The sequence below is a fragment of the Halichoerus grypus genome, chromosome 14 (assembly GCF_964656455.1).
Source record: "Halichoerus grypus chromosome 14, mHalGry1.hap1.1, whole genome shotgun sequence".
Taxonomy (NCBI): Eukaryota; Metazoa; Chordata; class Mammalia; order Carnivora; family Phocidae; genus Halichoerus; species Halichoerus grypus.
The window spans coordinates 6,844,032-6,867,601 of NC_135725.1; the positions used below are offsets into that span (position 1 = coordinate 6,844,032).

The window sequence follows — 23,570 nt, forward strand, 5'->3', positions numbered from 1 at the left end:
CCTGGGCCAGCCTGAGCTCCAGACGCTTGGAGGGGATGCTGCGGCAGGAAGGCATCCTGCTGAGAGGACCGTGGGGCACTGCAGGGAACAAGCGTGCACGTGAGCACTTTCTCATGAGAACGACCTCTGCAGGACAGAAGAGGCCAACAGTGTTTATCTAGCCCCGTTCTGGATGCCCTGCTGTGACCTAGAACGAGGCCATGGACTGAACTAGACCCTGGTATGAACCAACCAGTGCCTTTTCATCCCACGGACCAGACCGGACCTTTGACTTCTCTCGGTATCTTGGAACTGAAGGTCACCGGTTCCAGGAAGAATCAGGGAAAGGAGATGAGTGCAAACCCACCCTCATCACTAGAAAGAAAACTCGAAGCACTTGCCTCAGTGATTGATAGGGTGTCTTGGCAAGAAAGGGGCCACCTCAGCTGGGGGCCTGCAGAACCAGCCAGCTGCTGGGGGGCCTTACACGGCCTGCCTTCCGGAGCTTTTGCCTTCTGGGGGGTGACTGTATCTTCACCATGTCAACTACTACTTGCAAACCACCCAGCACCGTACTCCCCGGGAACCCCGGGTGGTTCTGAGTAAAGGCTCCACATGGAGCCATGCGTGCCCCCGATGGCCGGGGGACAGAGCCAGGCCTAGCTGCGGGAAGACCAGTGCACAGAGTGGGTATTAAGGATAAAGCCGGGGACCCCAAGTTCATTCTAACTTGAACCTTGGGGGGTCACACAAGGCATATTCCTGCCCAGATGTTCCGCTGTGTTCCTCAGCCCTCTGTGTGTGTGCGCGCATCCGTGCATGTGTGTGGATGTGTGAGAGAGAACTGTCGATTGAGACGTGAACTGTCCATTCTAATCGTAACAATAAAACCTGCCATTTATTGAGCACATATTGGCCGCCAGACACTGTTCTAGACACTCTGCTCACATTAGCTCAGTCCTTGCACCCACCTAATGAAATACGCAGAATCTTTCCCATCTCACAGATGAGGCAACTGGGCCTCGGAGAAGCTAGGGAACTTGCTCCAGGCCAAACAGCCCCTGAGACACGGAACAGGGATTCACACTCAAGCCCGTCTCACCCCAAAGCCTTTGCTCGTGCCCCCGCCCCTGACGATGCTGAAGGTCTCGGGGAGATGGGCTGCCTTTGAAGCAGGGAGTTCTAAACCAGTGAGGCTGACCCAGGGCCCGGAGAGGCGAGGGGAGCCTCTGGGGTCTGGACAGTCTGGGACCTTGTCCAGCTTCCTCACCCTGGTATTTTATGCGTGTCCCCCCCACACCCACCTCCTATCCTTGAGCATTAGCAGGTATGAATGCTCTAATGGAGAGCGCTGGCCCTTTAAAGTCACCGCCAGAGTTGAGGAGGAGTTAATTTTTAAGCACGTTATCGGATGGCCTGGCCAGAGGGACATTAACGCATCAACAGATGGCTCATTAGGCCAAGTGAGGACAGGATGGTGACAGACCGCAGATCCCGCAGGGCGGGGGGCCCGCCTCCCCAGCCGGCCGAGGCACTGCGTCTACCCCAAACTCACAGGAGCCAGTCGACAGCGATGATTAGGGTCACATCCTCCGCGGGCAGCCCCACAGCACTCAGCACGATCACCATGGTCACCAGGCCGGCCTGGGGCACCCCGGCAGCTCCGATGCTGGCAGCCGTGGCCGTTACGCTGCAGCCAAAACACAGCGGTGCAGAAGGAGTTAGACCCCGTCTCCCCGAAACCCTTAGTCCCGCAGGCTGTTACCGCTGTGTCCCCAGATGGGCCGGGTAGAATCTGTCCTCTGCTGAGCATCAGCTCGGCCTCACTGGAGAGCTGTGGGGGACCGGGGGGGGTGTCGATCTCCTTCCAGTGGGGGGAGATACGGCAAATCTGTCTAATGCCAGGAAGGGAAGAACTGCCTGAGGGGCAAAGAATGGGCAAGAGGGATATTCAAGAGGAAGGCAGGAGTCCACCAACCGGGGGGTGCGCAGAAGGCATTAGAGACCCCTGCAGGCATCCGTCATCTTCAACAGGTGCCAGTGACCTCTCTCCCTGATTCCCTTCTCCCTGTGTCCACCTACTCACCCGGCCCATCACTCATTGGCATCTCATATGTGCCCGGAGTTGATGTTGCCTTGAAGGCCTGTCAGAGGGAGGGTGTACATGTGGATGGGAAGCATATTTCAGGTGAAGGCGGAGGAAGGGGGCAGCGATCAAGCAGGTTTTATGCACTTTCCTGACATCACAAGACTCCTGGCCTCTGGGAGCTGCTCTCCATGGCACTGAACTGAGGGACAGCCATGCCTCCTGCCCGAGGTACAAGCATTTACTCCTGACTGCTCCATTCTGCCAGTGGATGCACTTTCTGCAAATGGAAGTGAGGTCTGGAACCGAGAGAGGCAGGCAGATGAACCTCATTACCGTGTATTTAAAAAGATCCCTCCTGGGCAGATAAAATGTGGTGCTAGGGATTCTTGTCTTTGGAATGTGCTGGTTTTCATTGAAAATATCATCCTTATTTAAATCTGGTAATTTTGCAGATGTTGGCGAGGATGCAGAGAAAGGGGAACCCTCTCATACTGTTGGTGGGAATGCAAGCTGGTGCAGCCACTCTGGAAAACAGTATGGAGGTTCCTCAAAAAGTTGAAAATAGAGCTACCCTACGACCCAGCAACTGCACTACTAGGTATTTACCCCAAAGATACAGATGTAGTGATTTGAAGGGGTATGTGCACCCCGATGTTTATAGCAGCAATGTCCACAATAGCCACTGTGGAAAGAGCCAAGATGTCCATCGACAGATGAATGGATAAAGGAGATGTGGTGTATATATATACAATGGAATATTATGCAGCCATCAAAAAGGGAAATCTTACCATTTGCAACGATGTGGATGGAACTAGAGGGTATTATGCTAAGCGAAATAAGTCAATCAGAGAAAGACAATTATCATATGATCTCACTTATATGTGGAATTTAAGAAACAAAACAGAGGATCATAGGAGAAGAGAGGAAAAATCAAATAGGACAAAATCAGAGAGGGAGACAAACCATAAGAGACTCTTAACTCCAGGGAAACAAACAGGGTTTCTGGAGGGGAGGTGGGTTGGGGGGTGGGGTAACTGGGGGATGGGCATTAAGGACGGCACGTGATGTGATGAGAACTGGGTGTTGTATGCAACTGATGAATCCCTGAACTCTACCTCAGAAACTAATAATACATTATATGTTAATTAATTGAATTTAAATTAAAAAAAGGAAAAAAACAGATCTGGTCATTTTGGAGGAAACAAGGGCTCACCATGCCCTGAGAAGCCCCTGAATTTTGAATGAACTTGAAAGGACACCCACTCTACGTTTTGGACACCTATTCTCATCCTTAGTCCAAAGAGGCCACTGGGTTGAAAGGTGAAGATGTAGAAACTGTCCATTTAAACTAGGAGAATCCCTGATTCTGTCCACAAATCTATATTCTTGTGGGCTCAAAAGCCTCAGAGTTCGAGCGAAGCTGACTCCATGACTCGTTCATCTGCCTCTCCGAGTGCCGCGGATGGTGTGGAAGGGCACGGTCAAACAGGCCAGCATTCTTCGGCAAGGGTGTTTTCCTTCAGCGGCTCTGGCCACCAATTTACAGTAAATTAAAGATTTCTGGGCTGTCCCAATTCCTCGAAACGTTTCAGGCCCACAGAATCCTTTAGATCTGTTCTGACTTAAGTACTCTTTGGAAAACCTAAGTTTATTTCAATGCTGGTTGAAAAAAAAATCTAAACTGAATGCAACAGCGGGTTTTCTCTGCCAGAAGTGATTTGTGCCCGTGACCACGGATCCCTTTTGGAAGTCCCAACACATCATGGTTAACCACGTCCCTCTGGCCTGTGGCTGGGCTCAAAACTCAAAACCCATTTCGTCAAAGAAAACTCTGCCCTGGAGCCTTGACCTTGCTTCCTAAACTTCAGCCACTTGACTGGCTTTGGTCTGAGACTGGGAACTGTAAATCTTCAGAAGGGGGAAAAATATAAAAACCTATTCCTTCGGCTTGAATATATTCGACTTTGTCTTTAGAGGGTTTTCACAGATGAACACACAATAATCACCAGTAGAAAGTTCTTTCCTGGCGTTGAGAGCTAGTTTTCAGACAGGACACTTAGCTCGGGTCCCATCCAGGCTGGGCCTGGGGTGTGAGCTGAAGCCTGCAGAGGTTTGAGCGTCAGAAAGGCCTGTTTTCAGTGGCAGCACATCCTTAGGCAAGTTCCCTCTGGATCTCCGCTCTTGCCTGTGGGATGGGGAGACCATGCTGCGGGGCGTCACGAAGGTGAACTGAGGTAGGATGTGGAGGGCATCCATCCAGGATGGCACCTGGCCGCATCAGATCCTTCCACACCGAGGCCACTTCTGCTCCATCAGCAGCCGCTGGTCCCACCCGCGCTGCCCCTGGGATCACCCTTCATTGCTACAAAACCCCACAACTGGCTCCTTTCCTCCTCCAGGCCTCAAATCCAGTCATCATCTTTCATTTTAAGCATATTTATCCTATTTTCAATCAGTCATAACCTTTGATTACTAAATATTATGATAAAACCACAAAAGGGTTTGTCTTGGGTGGATGGCGCCTACATTTCTTTGGTGTCGGGCCAAACGGGCCACAGAAGGAGATGAACTATGGGTCTCTAACCATCAGCCGCATGAGCCGCAACTGTAACTTGTGAAGGGAAAAACCATGTTTATTACTTCATTCTGTCCCGGGCAGAGCCAGAGAGGATTTTAAATTTTAGGTCAGTGATTACTCTGGGTCTCACAGTTGTGGTTGTTGGCTCTGGGCCAGTGGTTATTTATCAGCAAGTCTGATTTAAGGATACAGGGGCGCCTGGCGGGCTCAGTCGGGAGAGCGTGCGACTCTTGATCTTCGGGGTCATGAGTTTGAGTCCCATGTCGGGTGTCGAGATTAATTAAAAATAAAATCTTAAATGATCCCAGGGTCCTGGGATCAAGCCCCACATCGGGCTCCCTGCTCGGCGGGAAGCCTGCTTCTCCCTCTCCCACTCCCCCTGCTTGTGTTCCCTCTCTCACTGTGTCTCTCTCTGTCAAATAAATAAAATATTAAAAAAAAAAAATCTTAAAAAAAATACACCAGAGCGGGGGATGGGGATGGGGATAAAAGGGACAGGTTTTGATGTGAATTATTTAGCCTCTCTGCCCAAAGTTTATTTGTCTAGCAGTCAGGTTAACAAAAAAACAAGGTTAGAAAGATCTAGGGAACTCATGTCTGAGGGAGGGGGAGGGGCTTCACCACAAAGTGGCAAATACCCAAACCAACGGGCACCTCTCGGAAATCAGTCCAGGGCAGACTGGGTCCCACAGGCCACGGTGAGGGAGGTGGCCAAGGGCACTCGGAAGGACCAAAGTGACAAGCACTGGACCCCAGGTGGTTGCGGAGCTTTCTCAGGCACGATGCAAGGTTTCGATTTTAACACACTCACTGCTGTTCAAACTACAGGACTTTCCTCAAGCTCTTTCAGCTCTTAAGCCACGGACACTTTATAGACCACGCAGTACAGAGACAGTTTCCCAGCCGATGTGCCAATGGTCTAGTTGGCATTTGTCTTCAGTTAGCTTCAAGCCAACGGCACTAAGTACTTACTTCATGATTTAGGGTTGGGGAAGACTTAAAAATACACTGTATTAGAACACTGTTAGAACTTACTTTACGCCTGCAGTTTATGCCTGTGCAAGGACCGGGGATGCAAGAGTGAGTTAACTCGGAAAGGCCAGACTCAGCCTTGTGTAGGCCTAGGGACCCAGTTTAGTTGTAAACTTCCACTCTAAACTGAAGGAAAGTCTCCGGATTAGCTCTAAACCCAACCCATCCCTGCAAAGCGGCGCTGTCCAGTAGAATTTTCCATGACAGAACCTAATTCTACAATGATGGAACCTCCCGTGTCTGCTCTGTCCAACCTGTGTGCGTGACTGGTGGCTACCATCTTGAACAGGACTGTTTTAGAGCAACAATGCTGGCAAAATTCATTAATGACATTTTCAGCATCTCCTTGAGTAGACAATTTCAGTCTTCATTTGAGTAGAATTCTCTGCAGTATCGGGCTCTGTTGAGTGTTTCATCCTTGGAAATCTCTCTTCTCTGGGCTTCCATGATGTGATGGCTCTCCTCCTACCTTTCTGTTCCTTCTTGGTCTCCCTCTTGGTTCTCCCCTCCTCTGCCTGCCTCTAATATTAGGATTTTCTAGGGCTCAGTTCTTAGTCCTCTTCTATTTGGCACAAACCCTCTCTATGTAACGTCATCCCAACATTCTCAGCATCCCCTGAGTGCTATGTACACACTGTTTGAAGCATTTTACATGCACGGACTTAATTATCACTACTTGCATAAAATGTAGGTACTATTATTATCCATATTTTACAGGTGAGAAAACAGAAGGTTATAGAATTCAAGTACCTTGGCCAAGGTCACTGTTAATCATGGTGAAGCTAAGACTCAAACATGGATGACTGACTCGTAATCACGTGCTTGATGACCGCCCTCCCCCTGATGCCTCTGACATCCGTATCTGCACATTTCTCACTGCAGAGTTCCCACCTGATGTCCTGAAAGCATTTCAAATTCAACGTGGCAAAAAGCATAAGCTCTTTATTTTCCCACCTGTGCTTGCTTCTCTTCCACTAGTCTCATTCTGGTAACCACCATTCACCAGTCCAGAACCATCTGCCAATCCTGGAGGTCATCCTAACCGCCCCCCTTCCCATCCCTCACTCTGAATCCAACTGATGCCTCTTGAATTTGTTAGCTCTTCTCCATCCTCAGTGACAGTGCCTTGATGTAGGCTTTTTTTTTTTTTTAAAGATTTTATTTATTTGAGAGAGCGAGCACCAGTGGGGTGGAGGAGCAGAGGGACAGAGAGAGAAGCAGACTCCCCGCTGAGCAGGGAGCCTGATGCGGGACTTGATCCCAGGACTCTGGGATCATGACCTGAGCTGAAGGTAGATGCTTAACCGACTGAGCCACTCAGGCACCCCTGATGTAGGCCTTTTAATTCCTTACTTGGACTTCTGCAGTAGTCTCCTAACTAATCTTCCAGCTTATGTTCCTGTTCCCATCCAGTCCATCCACCGTATTGCCAAGTTATCCTTTAAAAATTCAAATCTGTTTTGATTTGAATCTTCCATGTTATGAAAGACTGTCTGAGCCCCTTCCATGAGCACATCCCATGAAGGTTTCATGAGATGATCCTTGCCCTCTTGTTTCTCTATGTTCTCCACATTGTACTCTATGCAGCCACATCCAATAATCTGTCCACTGTAACGAGGCCGTGGTTATATCATGATCCCCTGTACAAGCTAGTCCTTTTATCCCAGATGCTCTTAGGTTCCTTCTTTTCTTACTAAATTCTTATTCTTCTTCTGAACCTTAACTAAACCTTCCCCTTCTCCGGGAAGCCTCTCCTCACCTTCCCTTCCTTCTTTGGTGCCCTCCGTGCCCCCTCAAACCTCCATGATAGCTCTTATCACACCCCCCACCATTTATTTAGATCTCTGGATCCCCCTACATCCTGGGGACCCCCTGAAAGCAGGGACTGGCCCTTATTCTACCTTGAATCCGTGGTATCCGCTGTGTGTCTAGCACCCAGTGGGTATGCTGAACCGAGAACAGTGATGCCTTTGGCTCTCCAGACCCTGAAGCAGAAATCCTACAGACCACAACTCCACTGCCTGTAATAAAGTTGTGTGTAATCTTGGGAAGGGGCTTTGTAGACCAAGAAAATCAATCCACCAGTGGACCATTCCTGATCTCCCTTCACAGGCGATTTATTTTCTTTCCCCCACAGGCGATTTTTCCGTGAGACAATTCCAGTAACAGAAATGAGCACAAGCGCGACCTCGTGCCCTACCTGATCGTGATGATCTGCCCGATGCCCAAGTCCAGGCCGTTCAACTGTGCAATGAACACGGCCGCCACTGCCTCGTACAGAGCTGTCCCGTCCATGTTGATCGTAGCTCCCACAGGCAGCACGAACCTGGTGATCCTCTTGTCCACCTGGTTCTTTTCTTCAGCACAGCGGAAAGTGACCGGCAGCGTGGCTGAACTGTGTGATAGAAAGAGAAAGGAACCTATGGTCTAACGCCGGAGCTCAATCCCTGTCTGAAGAGACACTTCTATGCCAAAAACCAAACCCAGAGCCCAAGGTATGCCAGCACTTTCGGCAGGTCCAGGAATGAGAATGTGCTGGGTCTGCCGCTACTCCCAAGTTACGGTGTAACCCATTCTTGGGCTGCCGGCCGTGCCACGAGGGCAGCAGGGGGCAGAAATGTTCAAGGACATGGGCAGAGAATATAGAGGTCATTCCTTGAGTTAAAGGCAGCTACTAAATCGTCAGCTTCACATGTGGCCGGGACAGCTCTCAAGTGCGGCTGGTGAGAGCTGACAAGGTGTGGCCCAGAGACTACTCCGGACACCCCTCCTCTATTCACCTGGAAGAGATCATGAGAGCCGTCAGGAGAGCCTGAGCCATTCCCATGGCGAACTGGAAAGGGTTCTTCCGTACGACTATGAAGTAGATCAGTGGGAGGATGACGATGGAGTGGATCGCGAGTCTGAAAACGAGAGAGAGGAGCGGGTGCATGGAGGGCACACCTCCTCATATTAATCCTTTTTTCCAAACAGCTTTTTAAAAAATTCATGATAGATCACTTGATTTCCATAATGACCCAAAAGAAAATGAGAAGTAGGGCAGGGATATATGTCTCCATTCCACCAATGAGGATGAGGAGACTCACTTAGCAAACGAAGTGTCTTGTCAAAGTGATGCAGCCAGTAGCTGAATCCACATTTCAGAGCTCACAGAACACGTATGTCACACTGCCAAGCCCTGCGTGTGCTATTCCTGCAGTAAGTGCTAACATACCTTCACTTCCTTCTGCTGCTGAGTTCTTATCCCTCTTCTAAGACTCAGCAAAAGGTCCCCCTCCTCCAGGAAGCCTTCCCTTACCTCCCTAGGTCGAGTGGACCTTTCCTTCTTGGCAGCTCTGTGGCTCCACACATAGTGCTACCAGAAACCCTCATCCTACACCCAGCCCCCCTGTTCCCTGGACCACACTGCTGTCCTGCTGGATGGTGTCCACTCTCTAAGAGGGCAGGCAGGTTGCAGGAAGGAGCGAGTCCCTGCTCTCCTACAGTCATACTTCAGGATTGACCCTCTTTTCTTTGTTATTCCTGCCTTCTGAAACGACTCCTTGTGTCACGTAGGAATATACAGGTTACGCAAAACAGGGGGCTTAAAAAATGAGATCGATCCAGCAGGTGCCATGTAAGAGTTTACAGATCAGTTATTTAAAGCTGAAATAAGAAATGGCCATTGAAAATACAGATCCTGAAGGTCCATCGTGAGGGTCTTCTAGATAGCAGGCATGTGGCTAAGAACTAGGAGAAATTTAGTTTTCTGTTAGAAACCCAGGTAGGACAATTGAACAGAAACCAGCAGAAATGTGTTCTAAAATGGCTCAGCATAATAAACAGCCAAATCACTCCCTGGACACAGGCCATGGCCTCTAGAAGGGTAGACAGCCCTGCTCCCATACGGCTAGGGCCCTGGGATCGGACGCTGGCCCTCCCATTGTGGACACCCAGGCTTCTTCTCGTTGGCTGGAAGGGCCATGCTTTAGGTAAACACAGATGGACTCCCCAGGGAACTCAAGTTCCAACAGGTGAGCTCACTGCTCAAGGTGGGTGTTTGGAGGCACCGACCTGTGGGAGTGTTGATGATGTTTATTCATTCCCTTGGTCCATATTTCTTAGCACATGTGACGTATCCTGCCCCTGCTAGGTATCCAGGGGCACCATTCCTAACTTATCTCACCCTACCTCCCCTCAAGGAACCAATAACTGGGCTGCAATAAATATGCAAATGACCTGTCCCCTGCTGCCTCCCTGCTTTACCCAATTCGTCCCAGCCTGAAGATTTTACCAACATCCTCTCTGACACTCGATGGTGCTGGGCTTGGTAGCAATGCCCAGCCCCACCAACAGGGTTGGAACCTACCAGCCACCCGCTCCTACTTGCTTGAGTCTCATTTCATTCAGGCCCTGCCTGATTTCTTTCTTGGGGCTGTGGTCCTTGTGGGCTATTCTTACAAGTTTGGTGAGTTTCCATCCTTGAAGAAGTGAATGCCAAGAGAGGCTTCCAGTGGGTTTTGCTCGTTTCAATAAAGGATCTTAACACAACTAATAAAGGCAGCAATAAACCATGGTCCAGGCTGTTCTGCCGAGATCTGGCAATTAGCACAGTGTGATCCTCCCCCAGTACAGCTGTTAAAGGGCAGCCCCCCCAACCCGCTCTCTTATCTCTGAACCCCATCTTCCTCGGCACGTGGGAGAAGCCAATTATAACTGAAACACAGCTTCTCAGCAGTGATCCAGTGGCTCAAACGCAGTTCCTGCTTCCTCTCTCGAGTCTGCATACCCACTCAGGACGGTGGCCATGTAAAGGCCCAGCTTGCGGAATATTTCCCAGTCTTCGACTTCTATGATCTTCCCAGCAATCAGGAACAAAATGCCGAGTGGCATGTAACTAGAATGTAAGCACAGCAAAGACAGTTCCGTCATCAGGTGTCTCCTCGAGGTGGGATTGCCGGGGAGGAAACAAGCCAGGGCGTGCACCTCGGCTTGTGGCACATGCGCTCAGCCGGGAGGAGCACCTGGTCCACAATGAGGCTAAGGTTTCAGCCTCAGGCCCTGGTGGACCACACTGGAGCCAGGATTTAGCGCCTGTGCATGCATGTTCAATTCTACCCACCTAAGCTACCTTGGGTGAGCGAACTTGGCAAGAACGTGTGGTTAAACAGGGGCCTATCCCATGCCATGCTCCCGAAGCACGTACGTCCTGCCGATGGTCCCATGTGCAGATCTCATTTTTGCCTGACCCTCCCTATACGGCCACTACGCTCCTTCTAGCCTGGGTCGTCTTGTCTCCAGGTAGTAATATCAGCCACAGAGCAATACAATTAGTCATGGAAGTGGTCATAACAGCTCTTTTTGTGGAGCTCTTATTGCGGAGCTCTTGTTGCCTGCCTTGTATCGGGTTAAGTATTTGACATGCATCATTTCCCTTAATGTACTTTTCCCAACTCGAGGGGTAGATTTTATTATCCTTTTTTTACACATGATGAAGCTGAGGTTCAGCGGGAGTAAGTGGCCGAAACCACTGTCAATGTCTACACTTCGGAGTAAAAAATGTCGAGTCAACTCAATATGAGATAAGTCGGGGCAGAGATCACCTCGAAAAGGCAGACTTGTTGGCACCTCCAGGGACAGGGCAGATACTCAGGTGGCGCTGCTGCTGCGTTCTCATCCAAACGGCAGCTTTCATTTGGATGGAAACGAAATACAGTTGCAAGTATTTTGAATATCACTTCTGCACTGGGCCTAACAAGGAAAGCACTTAGTTTTGATGTGCCAGGAACCCCTTCAAGTCACTATTTTAAGAGTTATTTCTTAGATAAATGCCAGTTGGGTGCAAGCTGATTAAGGGCTTTGGTAGAACAGACAACGGCTGATACTCAGATTCTTGTTTGTGAACTAACTCCTAAGGAATACGTAGAATTACTGAACACTCTAGTGTCTCAACATTCCGTGTTCATCCTTCCTAGGGTGAGGTCAGTGGAGAAACGTAGGTCCCTTTATTCTAATTTTGAGGGGACAATTGTCAGGAGAAGCAAGATGGCATTCACTGGCATCTGCTCACCACATAATGATCTGAACAATTTTCATGGTTGCATCACTCAGAGCATTGAAGAAATCCACCAGAATCTGTCCTTTTTCTCCCATTTTTCCAATGACAAGTCCAAAGACGAGGCAGAAGACAATCAAGCCCAGGACATTTATGCCGTCCGAATACATGCCTACAATTTTGTATTCCTTTGTTTTGTTCTGCGGATCAAAACCAAGAGAATATATTGATGCATGATTATAATTTTGTTGGAAGGCAGAGGCCCCGAAATGAGAAGATACAATAACCAAACATAATAAGCTAGTAAATCTACCAGTCGGAGTCAACAGTACTTGCGGAGAAAAAAAAAACAACAACAAACCACCTACACATGTATCAAGTTTGTACTCCCCCCCCCCCCCCGCCCCTGCCCCCTGCCATGGAAGTTTAAAGTGATTTTTTTTTTCTCTTTCTCAAAAAACCCAAACTTGAAGATTTCTTTTGAAGAGTTCTTATTCTGGGATGTCTTACATTTTTAATAAGAACTTTAGAATCAAGGCACTTTGGGGGGTTATTTTAACTACTAGCTACGTTTGGAGTCTGCGTGAAAAAGACAGGCATTAAATAATGCAGGAAGCGCAAAATATTTACCACGGTGAACATTTTTATGTTATCTATCTGTTTTATCCTGATAGTGAAGCACAGAAACATTCCTTACTGCCTAACCGTGGATGACCAAAAAGACTTTAGAGATGTAAATATTAACCAAATAGCTGCTACCGTGAACCATTTCTTCACCTTATCCTGGGTCAGAACAGCATGAGTGATGCTGAAAAAAACTTCATCTGAGTGGGGCAGCGCGAGATTTACTGAGAGATTTCATAGGGATAGATAAATGCCAGTTGGGTGTAAGCTGATCAAGGGCTTTGGTAGATATCATAGGAAATAATGGAACCGGAGTCGTACAAGCCAGCTTTACAAAGTATTATAAATGGTTGAAGCTCCTGGCGTGCCCGTCATTTTTTTACTTATAATGTGATATGCTCAAACACGTATTTATCGAGCATCGCAAGTGTGCTAACAGCACCGGCTACAGGGTAAGTCTTAAAATACAGCTAGATAGATAAGATTAAGCGTAAGAAAAACAAGCCAGTGATAGCAAGATGATGCGTAACTAACTGCACGGCCAAGCCACAGGTTGCTGGCATCAGGCGGAGACCGAATGGAGGCCGTGGGGTTGGGGAGAGCTCAGCCTGAGTGGCAGACGGCCAGGAGATGGAACCAGATTCCAGAAAAATGGCATAGCAGAGGCAAAAGTCATCATGCACTGGGCTGCCCTACCCTGCCTGGAGAGCTCCTACTCCTCCTTTATGGCCCCCAAACTAATTTAAGCCTCTGTTGTTGAACGCCCCCGAGTACCCTGTCCTTCCCTATTGTCATGCCCGTCACATGCGGGCAGAGGCCACCCCTACCTGCTCCGTTGGCATCCCAATGCCCAGCAGGGCCTAGCTCATGGCGAGGCGCTAGCAAAAATCTTTGTGGAATCACATGCAAAGGTGGGAATAAGGAGAAACGGAGGAGGTGGGTCTGGATGGGATAGAGAGGGCCACCGGGAGGGGAGCTGGGAAACCAGGGAGGCGCCCAGACGTGGAGGGCCCCTGAGTCAGCAGGAGGACTTAAGGCTTCTGCAGTAGGAAGTAGGAGCCAACCGCAGGCTCTCTAGTTTGAATTCCTAAGTCTCCCAAACATTTGTTCCTTAAATCTTCTTTCTGTGTGGTGCCAGAGAACTTCAGCAGAAATCTACCATAGGACTATAGAAGTACTACCTCAGGCCCATACGGTCTCGGCTCTAATGCTGAAACTCCAAGAGCTCTCAAAACCCAGGGATTTTACTGACAGGAGGACAGCCAACTCTCGGTGGCAGAACCTACCCTGAGCTGAGCTGAGGCTACTTATGGTTTATTTCTCTTATCTGGCAGGATATTCGAGAGTCTGCTGCAGAACTACTGATGTCCTTGATCCTATTTCCCGTTTCAGCATGTTGCATGACCTACAGTGCCTACACCGCATGGCCATGTGAGAAACTCTGGACTCTGGGGGCGCCTGGGGGGCTCAGTCGTTAAGTGTCTGCCTTTGGCTCGGGTCATGATCCCAGGGTCCTGGGATCGAGTCCTGCATCGGGCTCTCTGCTCAGCAGGAAGCCTTCTTCTCCCTCTCCCACTCCCCCTGCTTGAGTTCCCTCTCTCGCTGTGTCTCTCTCTGTCAAATAAATAAATAAAATCTTAAAAAAAAAAAAAAAAAGGAAACTCTGGACTCTGAATCACATCTGGGCAGAGAGTTTCAGATAAGGGATGTGGCCCCGTGTTCCGTAGTTACATGGTCTTGCAAATCTAACACAGTTCCTAGAGGTGCCCAACTCAACTCAAAGGGGTGACGGGGTAGCAGAGACAAAAAGCCTCATTCTTTTCTCTGTGCAGTTCACTTGCTTCTCGTAATGTTTGGTGGTCTCATTCTACAAAGCGGTCACCCACCAACACTGAATTAGCAAATGCTGAATCCTCATTCCCAGGGGACATACAACAAGGTCAGGTGCCTGGGGACCAATGTTCACAACATTTTCATCCAATAATTGGTCTATAACCTTCCTTTACGTGTGTTTCTGTTAAAGAACACATAAATGTTTAATATATATTGTGCAGTTATGAACACTGAACTCAGCCAACACTGTCAGGCCTGAGTGAGGCTGATCTAAGGCACATGTATTTTCTATCTGGCACATCATAGCCTTCTTGCCCTGAGAACCACACACAGCGCTACAGCACTATGCTTGGGGGACGTTTTAAACAGTGAAATCATCATGAAAAAGCACAAAAATGTGAAAAAAAGAACAATTGTTTACAAGAGAGCTGAAATAAGAAGCCAGAGCCTGGGGCGCCTGGCTGGCTCAGTTGGTAGAGCATGCGACTCTTGATCTCAGGGTCATGAGTTCAAGCCCCCCGTTGGGCATGGAGCCTACTTAAAAAAAAGGCAGAGCTCGGCTTGTACATCCTCAGCTGGGAATGTGTGTGTTGGGTGACTTAAACTTCTCACCACTCCTTGTCTGCCTGCAAATGATGTGGGAACATCGTGTTGATTTTGGGGGTTACAAATACATTTTAGCGGGTAGGCGAATTCACAAGTAGTGAGGACTGACTCTTTCCGTCTCCTGCTTGCTCCTCACAACTCAGCCCCTGCCTACTGGGGAAGGGGCATGGGCGACAAGGTACCTTGGAAACGGCAGTTGTCATGATGGCTGTGACAGGTGCATCTGTCATGTTCGTCCCTGGCTCACTGGGAGTATTCACTTCTTCGCGCTTGGTTTTGTACTGCATGTTGGAGGGAAAAAGGGAAAAAGAAGACCAAAGAAACAAACAAAGTAAGAGTTTTTCAAGCATCTGAGCCTAAACCACAGGAATATGTTACTTTGGCTAAATGAGTACCACGGAAGGCTTCTGCCTCTGTCGCCTCTCTTGGCTCCCGCGAGGCTTTGGAAGCAAAAAGCGAGACCGTGAAATCCAAACCCTGATTCCCACAGCCACCGTTCAATGATGTCAGAATGTTCTCTTTCATAATAAGGGACGAATTAGCAGAGCGATAATGGGAAAGAAAGTATAGGTTTTATCTGGAAGAGCTTTAACAGACGCTACAGGGATCCTGCCAATCATTTTGTTTCTATTTGTTTATTCATTTATTATTTTTAATCTGGGCAAAACACCTCATTACTTTGATAAACGCAGTCACCACGACTTTAGTACGTGTCAAGAACTATATGGTTGTTCCAAAATCAACAGCCCCTTTAGGGCCGGTCCATGAGTGAGATTTCTGTTGAATTTCCTTCCTTCAGCTCTGCTGGGTTCCTCCGAGCTTCAGCAGAGAGGCTGAAGAAAGGGCTAGTACCCTATTACACCAGGCGTCAACGTCACTCCTCCGAGTCTCTGCCAACCTGGAGAACCTTACAAACGACCACTGAGGCTGAACCTTGACATAGAGGTAGTTCTGTGCCTCCTGGAGGTCGGCAGGGAGCAAGCTCATGGCCATTTCTGTTGGTATACACAGAGGGCTCTGTTCGTGTAATTTATGTAAATGAATTCAGCAGTTTGGGATAGACTCCGCTGTCTTCAAGTGCACAGATAAATAGAAGAGCAGCAAGGAAACGGAGTGAAGAGACCGTGAAGCTCTCCTAGAGAAAAAAATCAGGGCTTTGTTACATGGCCGGGGGGGAGGGGGCATGCTGGCAATGGGCACGCGAAGATTAAGGAAAAGACCAGACGCCAGGAACACGAAGCCCCCATGTGGGTTAGATACTGCTCTCCCAACATGAGGGAGAAAGGAGAGAGGAGACGGGGTTGTTTTTGCAGGGTGCTGCATCTGCAGACAATCTAAGATTCTTTGCAAATACCACGGGGTTCTCCAAAAACCGGGAAAGGGAGCCTGGGTCAGTTCCAACAGGGACTTTCCGGGGCCCGAAAGACCAGAGGTATGAAGCAGAGAAGTCACCTACGATGGCTCCGTGTGCGTATTCATAGGTACATTTCCTGCCATTTGGGATGGGCTCATTCCAGTTCCTGGGTCATATAGCAGGACATAAAAATCTGAATGGGTAAAGTGAAGAGGGGAGGAACCTGGAGGCAAAAGTCATTATGATTACCTGCTGAAAACAGGCTTGGACAAGATTCTCAGGGAACATATTCCTGTTGGAGACATGAAAAGCAGTGTCACATTAAGGCAAAAGTGTTTTGTTTTTGGTTTCTGTCATACCCAATACATTGGTGAACATGAGTAGCACACAGAATCAGTCCTCTGGTTTCTCTTCTGGCTTCTCCTTTGCAAATATTTCCTTGGATTAAGATATTTTCCCCCCATGCTGAGCTTCAACCAAGTCTAGAAAGTGCTCTTAAACAACCATCACTTAGCTGATTCACTGAGAACCGATAGGCTCGTTGTCCTTGGTGCCACACAGCATGGGCAGGGGGACGCTCACAGTCAAGGGACGTCTTTAATCTTCTGTCCCCTTCTGTGTTCATCGATGAGAATGTATGCTCACCGAGAGTCACTGCAATTGTTCCCAAGGTCTTTATGCCAATTGCGAATATCAGCATAATTACTGAATTACAAATGATGTGAATCGATGGAACAGGACTATGAAACGGAAGGTGTGGTTTTTGTAAACGCTAAACTCAACGCCTGGAAACTCAACCAAAGCAAGTGACTAAAATTTCTGTGGTTCAATTAGGTTTGGGAGGGCCACTGAAATGGAAAGAAAAACTGGCACTCAGCTTTCTTTGCAGTTTCTGAGGGTTTTGTTGCTCTCCTTCATGGAAACTGAACCTGGAAACTGTACATGATGCCTTTGTAAGGGCAGCGGGTACAAGAGAAATGATACCAAATTATAATCAACTGACACACTCGAAGGGAAGACCTTGGCCCTATGTCAGAAATCGGCAAATAAATGCCATTTAAAGTGTCAACAAAATATGTCATGCATATCTGTGTCATTTTTTTTTTTTTTTACCATTCTCTGCTTTAACGGTTCCCTTAAAATTAACTGACCAATTTCCAGCCCTGATTGCTTCTGATAAAAGGGTTTCTCCTGTACCATTAAAAAGTGTATTTCTTTAAGTGTGCTTCAGAACTGACCCCCCACCCAGTCCAGCATCTTAATGCAATAAGTATATACTTTCTGCATCTCTGTCCATCCTGAATCCGGACAGAAGAGCCTGTTCCTCCCATCCCCTCTTGGAACCACACTCTGGCAAGCAGGCCTGGCTATGTAATTTCGGGGCGCAGGGCTCACTGAACACGCGCAATGATTCAAAAACTATCAGAAATTTCAAACCAGTGAGAGCAGAGCCTCGGAGCAAGCATGGGTCCCGTGTGATCGCAGCATCACGAGCCCACGATGCTGCCCGGCTGGCAAGACACTCACCTGATCAGATCTAACATGGCGTCCACCGTACTGACTTCTGGGTTGCTGCCTGTTCTGTCCATCTCATCCACTTTCTGGGACACACCAGGCTTGATGCTCACCACCAGCACGATGCCTATGGCCAAGGAGAGTACCACAGAGCATTAAGAACCTTCCAGAACACCTGCACCCCCCCCCCCCCCGGCATCCTTCTTAGAACCAGTAGGCATGGTGGCACCAGACAATACTGGAATGAGGACTCTCAGGTCCAGCCAAGATGCTGAGCCTCAGCTGGGACCTCAGCGGTGGCCTTAATGACTTTTCCATTTAAATGAAGCAGAAGGAACTTTTCCTTTTTTTTTTTTAAATGAAGAGGTTGCATTCCAGAATTGCTTCTGGAAACACCTGCTGATGAGAATTATCTATTTTCTTTGCTTTAGCTTATGAGGTCAGCCTAGGCAGGGGTTGGGGTGAGGGTGATTCCTTTTCCAGCTCAGGGCACCCATTCAATGTCTTTATGTAACTTTTACCCACAGATGCTGGTTATTTTACTGAGGCTCCTACAGAACAAGCCTTCTCTTCCTTCCATACCCCAAGCCTTAAAAAATCTGGAAAGCTGTTGTCTAATCCAAAAAAGGGTCAGGGTTAGGAAAAGTAGTATTCCCTGTGACTCTGAGGGGATGGAATGAGGACAAATAGGCATTACAGGGAGAGACAGTTCTTCCCGAAAGGAACTGTCTAAACAGGGAGTATCAGATCTGAGAGCGCCACTTTGGCCCCTGGAGGTAATGGGTTCCTGTCCTTTGAGGTGTCCAAGCAGAGGTGGGAGGCTGGAGAACAGATCAAAGCATCAGAGACTGCCTGATTGGGGGTGGGGGGGATGCCAATCCACAGGGGCAGGACGTCAGGATGCTGAGCAGGTCAGTTTTGCCAGTGAGAAGAGTCAGTGGGCGATGCAAGGACCATGGTGGGTGTGGTTCCCTCTTCCCTCTTCCCTCGTCCCTCTCAGGGTTGCTGGAGAGAGACATACACTGGCTTTTCCCTTCATGTCTCCCTCCCTCAGGAACCTCATGAGGAGAGGTGGCTTTGGTTTAAGGCAGGGTTCAGGCCCTCCTAGGTGCCCTGCCTTACACCACTCCAACCTCACCACATCCTAACAATCCATTAAAACAGCAGCGGGGTCACGCTGGCTGCAACATCTAACTACATCCCAGCCTCTCTTCCCACTCGGGGCACCCTTCTTGAAACGTTAGGTCACAGGATGGACTGCATTTTCTTCAAAAAAGAATGCCAAAGGTACAAGATCAGCGATCGTCCCGTATTAGAACCTTCTCCGTTTTTCAAGCGGAATTTATACTTGGCAAGACACTGCGAGCTCTCAGTACCATGTGAAATCTGAAATGCACCCAAATGCCATCATTTTGGAAATATTTCACAATTACACTCAACTCCACTATTATAGACTAATTACTCAGTTTACAGATTATATAAGCTCTTAGCTTCACCTCCTTCTACCCAGTGAACCTGGTAAAGCACAGAACTCTCATCCTCTTTCTGTTTCTTACTAGGGACATGAATAAGCAGCATCACGGCTGAACTTCAGTCAGTATTGTATTTTCTTCATAGAAAAGGTGCTGGGTAGACTTTAAGCCCAAAGGCTTCACGGTGGTTTGACAAAACTACGTTTTGAATTAAAAAAAAAAAAAAAGTGCCTTAAAAAAAGCCCAGCTACTTTTAAAGGAAAAGTCACCACTATACAGAGGAATAAGGAATCAGAAATAGAATTTACCTAGAATTACAGCAATGACAGTAGTACAGAAATAATATATGATGGCACGCAGACCAATTTTCCCGGATACACTGGAATCCAGCGCAGCTACACCTGCAGTGGGGGGTGGGGTGGGGGGAGGGGAGAAGTCAAGTTACATTAGTTTTTAAAAGAAGCCATTTCTAGGACTGGAGGTCATTCAATTCTCAAGGTGTGAAAGAAAGCGCCGAGAGCTGTCCTCCACACCTGCTAGGCCTATCTCACACATTTTGTCTGGCTAAGATGCAATGGGCAAAAGAAGCTCTTCAAAACTGCGGACAGGGAATGGAGATGGAAGACGGGCGAGGGGCAGGCTGGCCTCCCCCGCTCACCCCGCTGCCTGGTCAGCAGCTGCTTCAAGAATTTCGTCAAGATTTGTACGTCACATCACCCCACAGCCTTTAGGATAAACCCCTTCTGGAATTCAGGATCCAGAGAAAGTTGATCTTGGAAGGACAGAGATGGTTCTTCCCTCACATAATGAACGTTGTAAAACTCACGATTGTTTCCCCTTCTGCCTTTTTCTGTCAGGGAGCTCAGAGTCAACCAAAAAGAAAACTTCCGTGTGTGATTATGAAAGTAATATGTGTTCGTGATAATAATCTGAAAGGAGGAAAATAAAAATCACTCCATCTCATCAGCCGTAGTGAATTTCCTGTCAATATTTTTTCTTGATTTTTTTGGTAAACATAGCTAATTCTACAGTTTTTAATCCTCTTATTCATACTGTATTATAAGAATTTTCTTGTTATAAATTCCCCGAGGGTAATTTTAATAGCTACATAATCTTGTCATGCGACCGTACCGTAATGTATTTAATCATTCACTTATTGCCGGAGTTTTGGAGAGTCTCAGAGCCAACTTCCATAATAAATCACAGCAATTTCATTATTTATCCTGGCTAGCACATTTTCTTCTTTTCATGATTTTCAAATCGCTTCTATGTTAACAACCTTATCGTGGCTGGCTCGGTGAGACAACTTAAAATACCCATCTTCAAGAGGTAGGATATAAATAGAGATTTCCAATTTGTAAATTTCCAGTTTAAGAGATTTATGGCCACACTGTTCGCTGTAGGCTCAAATGGTCTTTGGTAGCCTCTAAAATGACTGAACGTCGCCCGGAACTGGAAGGGTTGTCTAGAGTGTCGAGAAGAGTTGTAGAGGTGGGAGACACACATCCCTTCTTGCTAGAAACCCTTGCCCTCCAGTAAAGATGCTTCTCTGAAGTGAGCCAAGTGATGCAGCTATCTGGATAGCGTCTATGTTGGAAGACGGCACGTGGAGAAGCAAGCAAACCACCTTTCAGCAAGCTGTTATGTGAAGGTTTCAGACCCTATCTTGCCCGATTTCCAAAATGAGAACCTCATGTTGAGCCAAACGATCATCACAGAAAATCACTGCTTGAATCTCTGGCCTGCGTGAGTTGTCCCATAACCGTGAGCAAAGCCTTAAGTGCAGGGCAGCCCCAAGGAAAGGCCATAAACCTGTAGGCTAGCAGCACGCACAGGTAGTTTGTATATTCACTCCTGACACTGTAAAAGGCCCATCTACTTTTTTTTAAAGTGACTGGGGGACTACGCTTCTCACACATAATTGTACATATTCAATGAATGGGACAAATCTGTAAGGGAAGCTGTCATCATGATGACAGGACAAATCATCTCTCAGAAATGAATGATCTCCTATTTCACTTTGGTCTCTTAAACAAAGAGCAAATGGGCGCCTGGGTGGCTCAGTCGGTTAAGCATCTGCCTTCGGCTCAGGTCATGATCTCAGGGACCTGGGATGGAGCCCCACATCGGGCTCCTTGCTCAGCGGGGAGCCTGCTTCTCCCTCTGCCTCTGCCCCGCCCCCCCGCCTGTGCTCTCCCACTCACTCTCTCTCCCTCTCTCTCAGATAAATAAAATCTTAAAAAAAAAAGAGCAAACAATAATGCAAATATGTAAGTTTGCTAAGTATATTGTATGAATATAAAATGTGCTCTAATATTCTATTTCAGAGCTCTGGGCATTATTTTCATAAACAATCAAAATAATTATTTATATCAATAAGGTGATTAAAAGGAAAAAGAAAATCACCAATTCAACAAAACTCCAGGTAACCTGTATCAGCACACATAATCCTGGTCCAAGAGAGGATGTATTTTCAGACATACTGTCCTTGGGTAGATGTCTAATTTCAGCGGCTCCCAGCCCCTAAGGGGCTGACAAGTGACAGGCTCACAGGGTAGCCGCAGAACTGTTCTCGGGTACGTGTTTTGTGCCCTCTTGGGGTTTTCCTCCAGCAGGGAAACAAATTAAATCTATGTAGGTAATTGTTTCCAGCATATGTTAATATGTCTTAATTTGTCTTAATGATCTGGCCATGGGGCTGGTGCCTCTGCTTCTATTCCAGGACCTAGCTGGTAATAAAAGACTTCATAATAATGAGATTCTTGGTGGAAATATCTTAAGCAAATATATCCCCCAAAGCAGCCAGCCAGCTCCTCTCTGCTGGAGTACAGCACCTGTCTTGTAGTGACTTTCGGAAAGGGCTTTATTCCTCAAATCTACTTCAGTCCTACAATTCTCCTGGATAGATCAGAAACGTATTTGAACCAACCATCGTCCTTCTCTATATTTTACCTCTAGAGTTCCCCTTCTACCTCTCCAGTCATCACTGATCGGGGGCAGAACTGGCCCCCAAGTCCAGGCTCTTGGATTTACAACGTGGTGCTGAGGATAGAGGTGGGGACCACCGCAGAGATTGGGAACCTAAGCAGGAAAACAGCCTCATCTTTGAAAACCTCCATAAGTAACAGGAACATGCCTGAACCTGATTTGAAGATAAAATGCCTGTCTGGATGTCCTACTCACCCCACCTGCCAATCACAGCGATGATGCTGATGATAATTATAATAAAAATGATGATGGCATACACACCGGGTAGCAGGTGATGAGTGCAGGTTAAGTGCATCGCCTTCTTTTATGCTCAATATTCAGGTTCATCCCTGAATCCCAAACCCAGATTCGACCCCAAAGGCCAAATTCTTAACCACTATGTCCGGCTGGCTCTATCCATGTGCTACCAAATTCTAGACCAGCGCTGCCTCGTGCAACTTCTGGGATGGTGGAAATGCTGTTTGTACTGTCTGACGTAGCCACAAGCTACGTGTAGCTAACGAGCACTGGAAATGGGCTAGTGGGACTGGGAATTTTCATCTTGCTTAATTGTCATGAATCTCGCACGTGGGGTAATGGCCACCATGCTGGACAGCACAATCTCGAGACCTTTCCAGAGTGTCCAGCATTTAGTGGGTGCTCAGTAATGCTGAACGAACAAACTCAAGCTTAACTCTTACAAAATTCAGTACAACCTCTTTACCTTGCCAGCACGGGGCCAGGGGGGACCCGATGATGAACCATCATTTCCTGGGATGCATTTCCATCAAGACACTGACCACAAGGCCTGAGGCTTATTCTTCTCTGCGTCCCCAGGGCATTAAATAAAGTGCTTTATGAATTTTGTACTTGATGCTTTCCCTGTGACAGAAAAAAGCTGCTTTCTTTTTTCTTTTCTTTTCTTTTTTTTTTTACAGGTAGTCCCCTCCTTATAACATGAGCCCATTTCAAAGATCCACTCATGTGTCAGCAATTAGGAACTCGGCGGGTAGGTTCCTGAGAAACTACCCGTGCAAGGCAGTTTCGTTCAGTTCCCAGGGTGACCAACAAAAACACTCTTCATACACGCTAGACCTTCATGTGAGAACATATTCAGTATCTTAGTGTTTCTCTACCTACCTTTTCCCCCCCCAACATCGTGTGCTCTCCCTGCCCCTCTCCCACCCTTTTAGACACTTTTCCCCATGAAATCTTAATACTACAGAAAACTGTACATCTGTGCATGTACTAGATGTATACATGTGCTTTTTACATAAAGAGTACCTTTGTTCCCCTAACCCTACGGAATCAGTCTTTGCTGCCTTGGAGGTGATATCGCTCCTGTTGAGAACGTGTGGTCTGGCTCAGTGGGTGTCATGCGAGTGGTACCTTAATCTACCCTGGAGAAAGCACCTCTCCATCACTTCCTCAGTCACACCCAGCCACGTGTAGCTTGTGGCTACGACAGCAGCACAAATAGAGACTGT

At 47.7% G+C, this 23,570-nt stretch overlaps 1 protein-coding gene and 1 long non-coding RNA gene across 2 annotated transcripts in view; one reads left to right on the plus strand and one right to left on the minus strand.

Moving 5' to 3' along the window:
- Positions 1–13,982, plus strand: part of LOC144380102 (uncharacterized) — a 31,183-nt gene extending 17,201 nt beyond the window's left edge. Inside the window, exons 3-4 of the long non-coding RNA XR_013443913.1 lie at positions 7,816–8,173; positions 13,671–13,982. This is a non-coding gene — a long non-coding RNA (uncharacterized LOC144380102). The remainder of the gene's footprint in view (positions 1–7,815; positions 8,174–13,670) is intronic.
- Positions 1–23,570, minus strand: part of SLC1A1 (solute carrier family 1 member 1) — a 75,882-nt gene that overhangs the window by 2,808 nt on the left and 49,504 nt on the right. Inside the window, exons 3-11 of the mRNA XM_036101217.2 lie at positions 19,425–19,517; positions 17,657–17,771; positions 16,379–16,421; positions 14,958–15,056; positions 11,728–11,912; positions 10,447–10,554; positions 8,459–8,581; positions 7,879–8,073; positions 1,535–1,669 (exon numbers count right to left, since the gene is read on the minus strand). Coding sequence (XP_035957110.1) covers positions 1,535–1,669; positions 7,879–8,073; positions 8,459–8,581; positions 10,447–10,554; positions 11,728–11,912; positions 14,958–15,056; positions 16,379–16,421; positions 17,657–17,771; positions 19,425–19,517 — 1,096 coding nt within the window. The remainder of the gene's footprint in view (positions 1–1,534; positions 1,670–7,878; positions 8,074–8,458; positions 8,582–10,446; positions 10,555–11,727; positions 11,913–14,957; positions 15,057–16,378; positions 16,422–17,656; positions 17,772–19,424; positions 19,518–23,570) is intronic.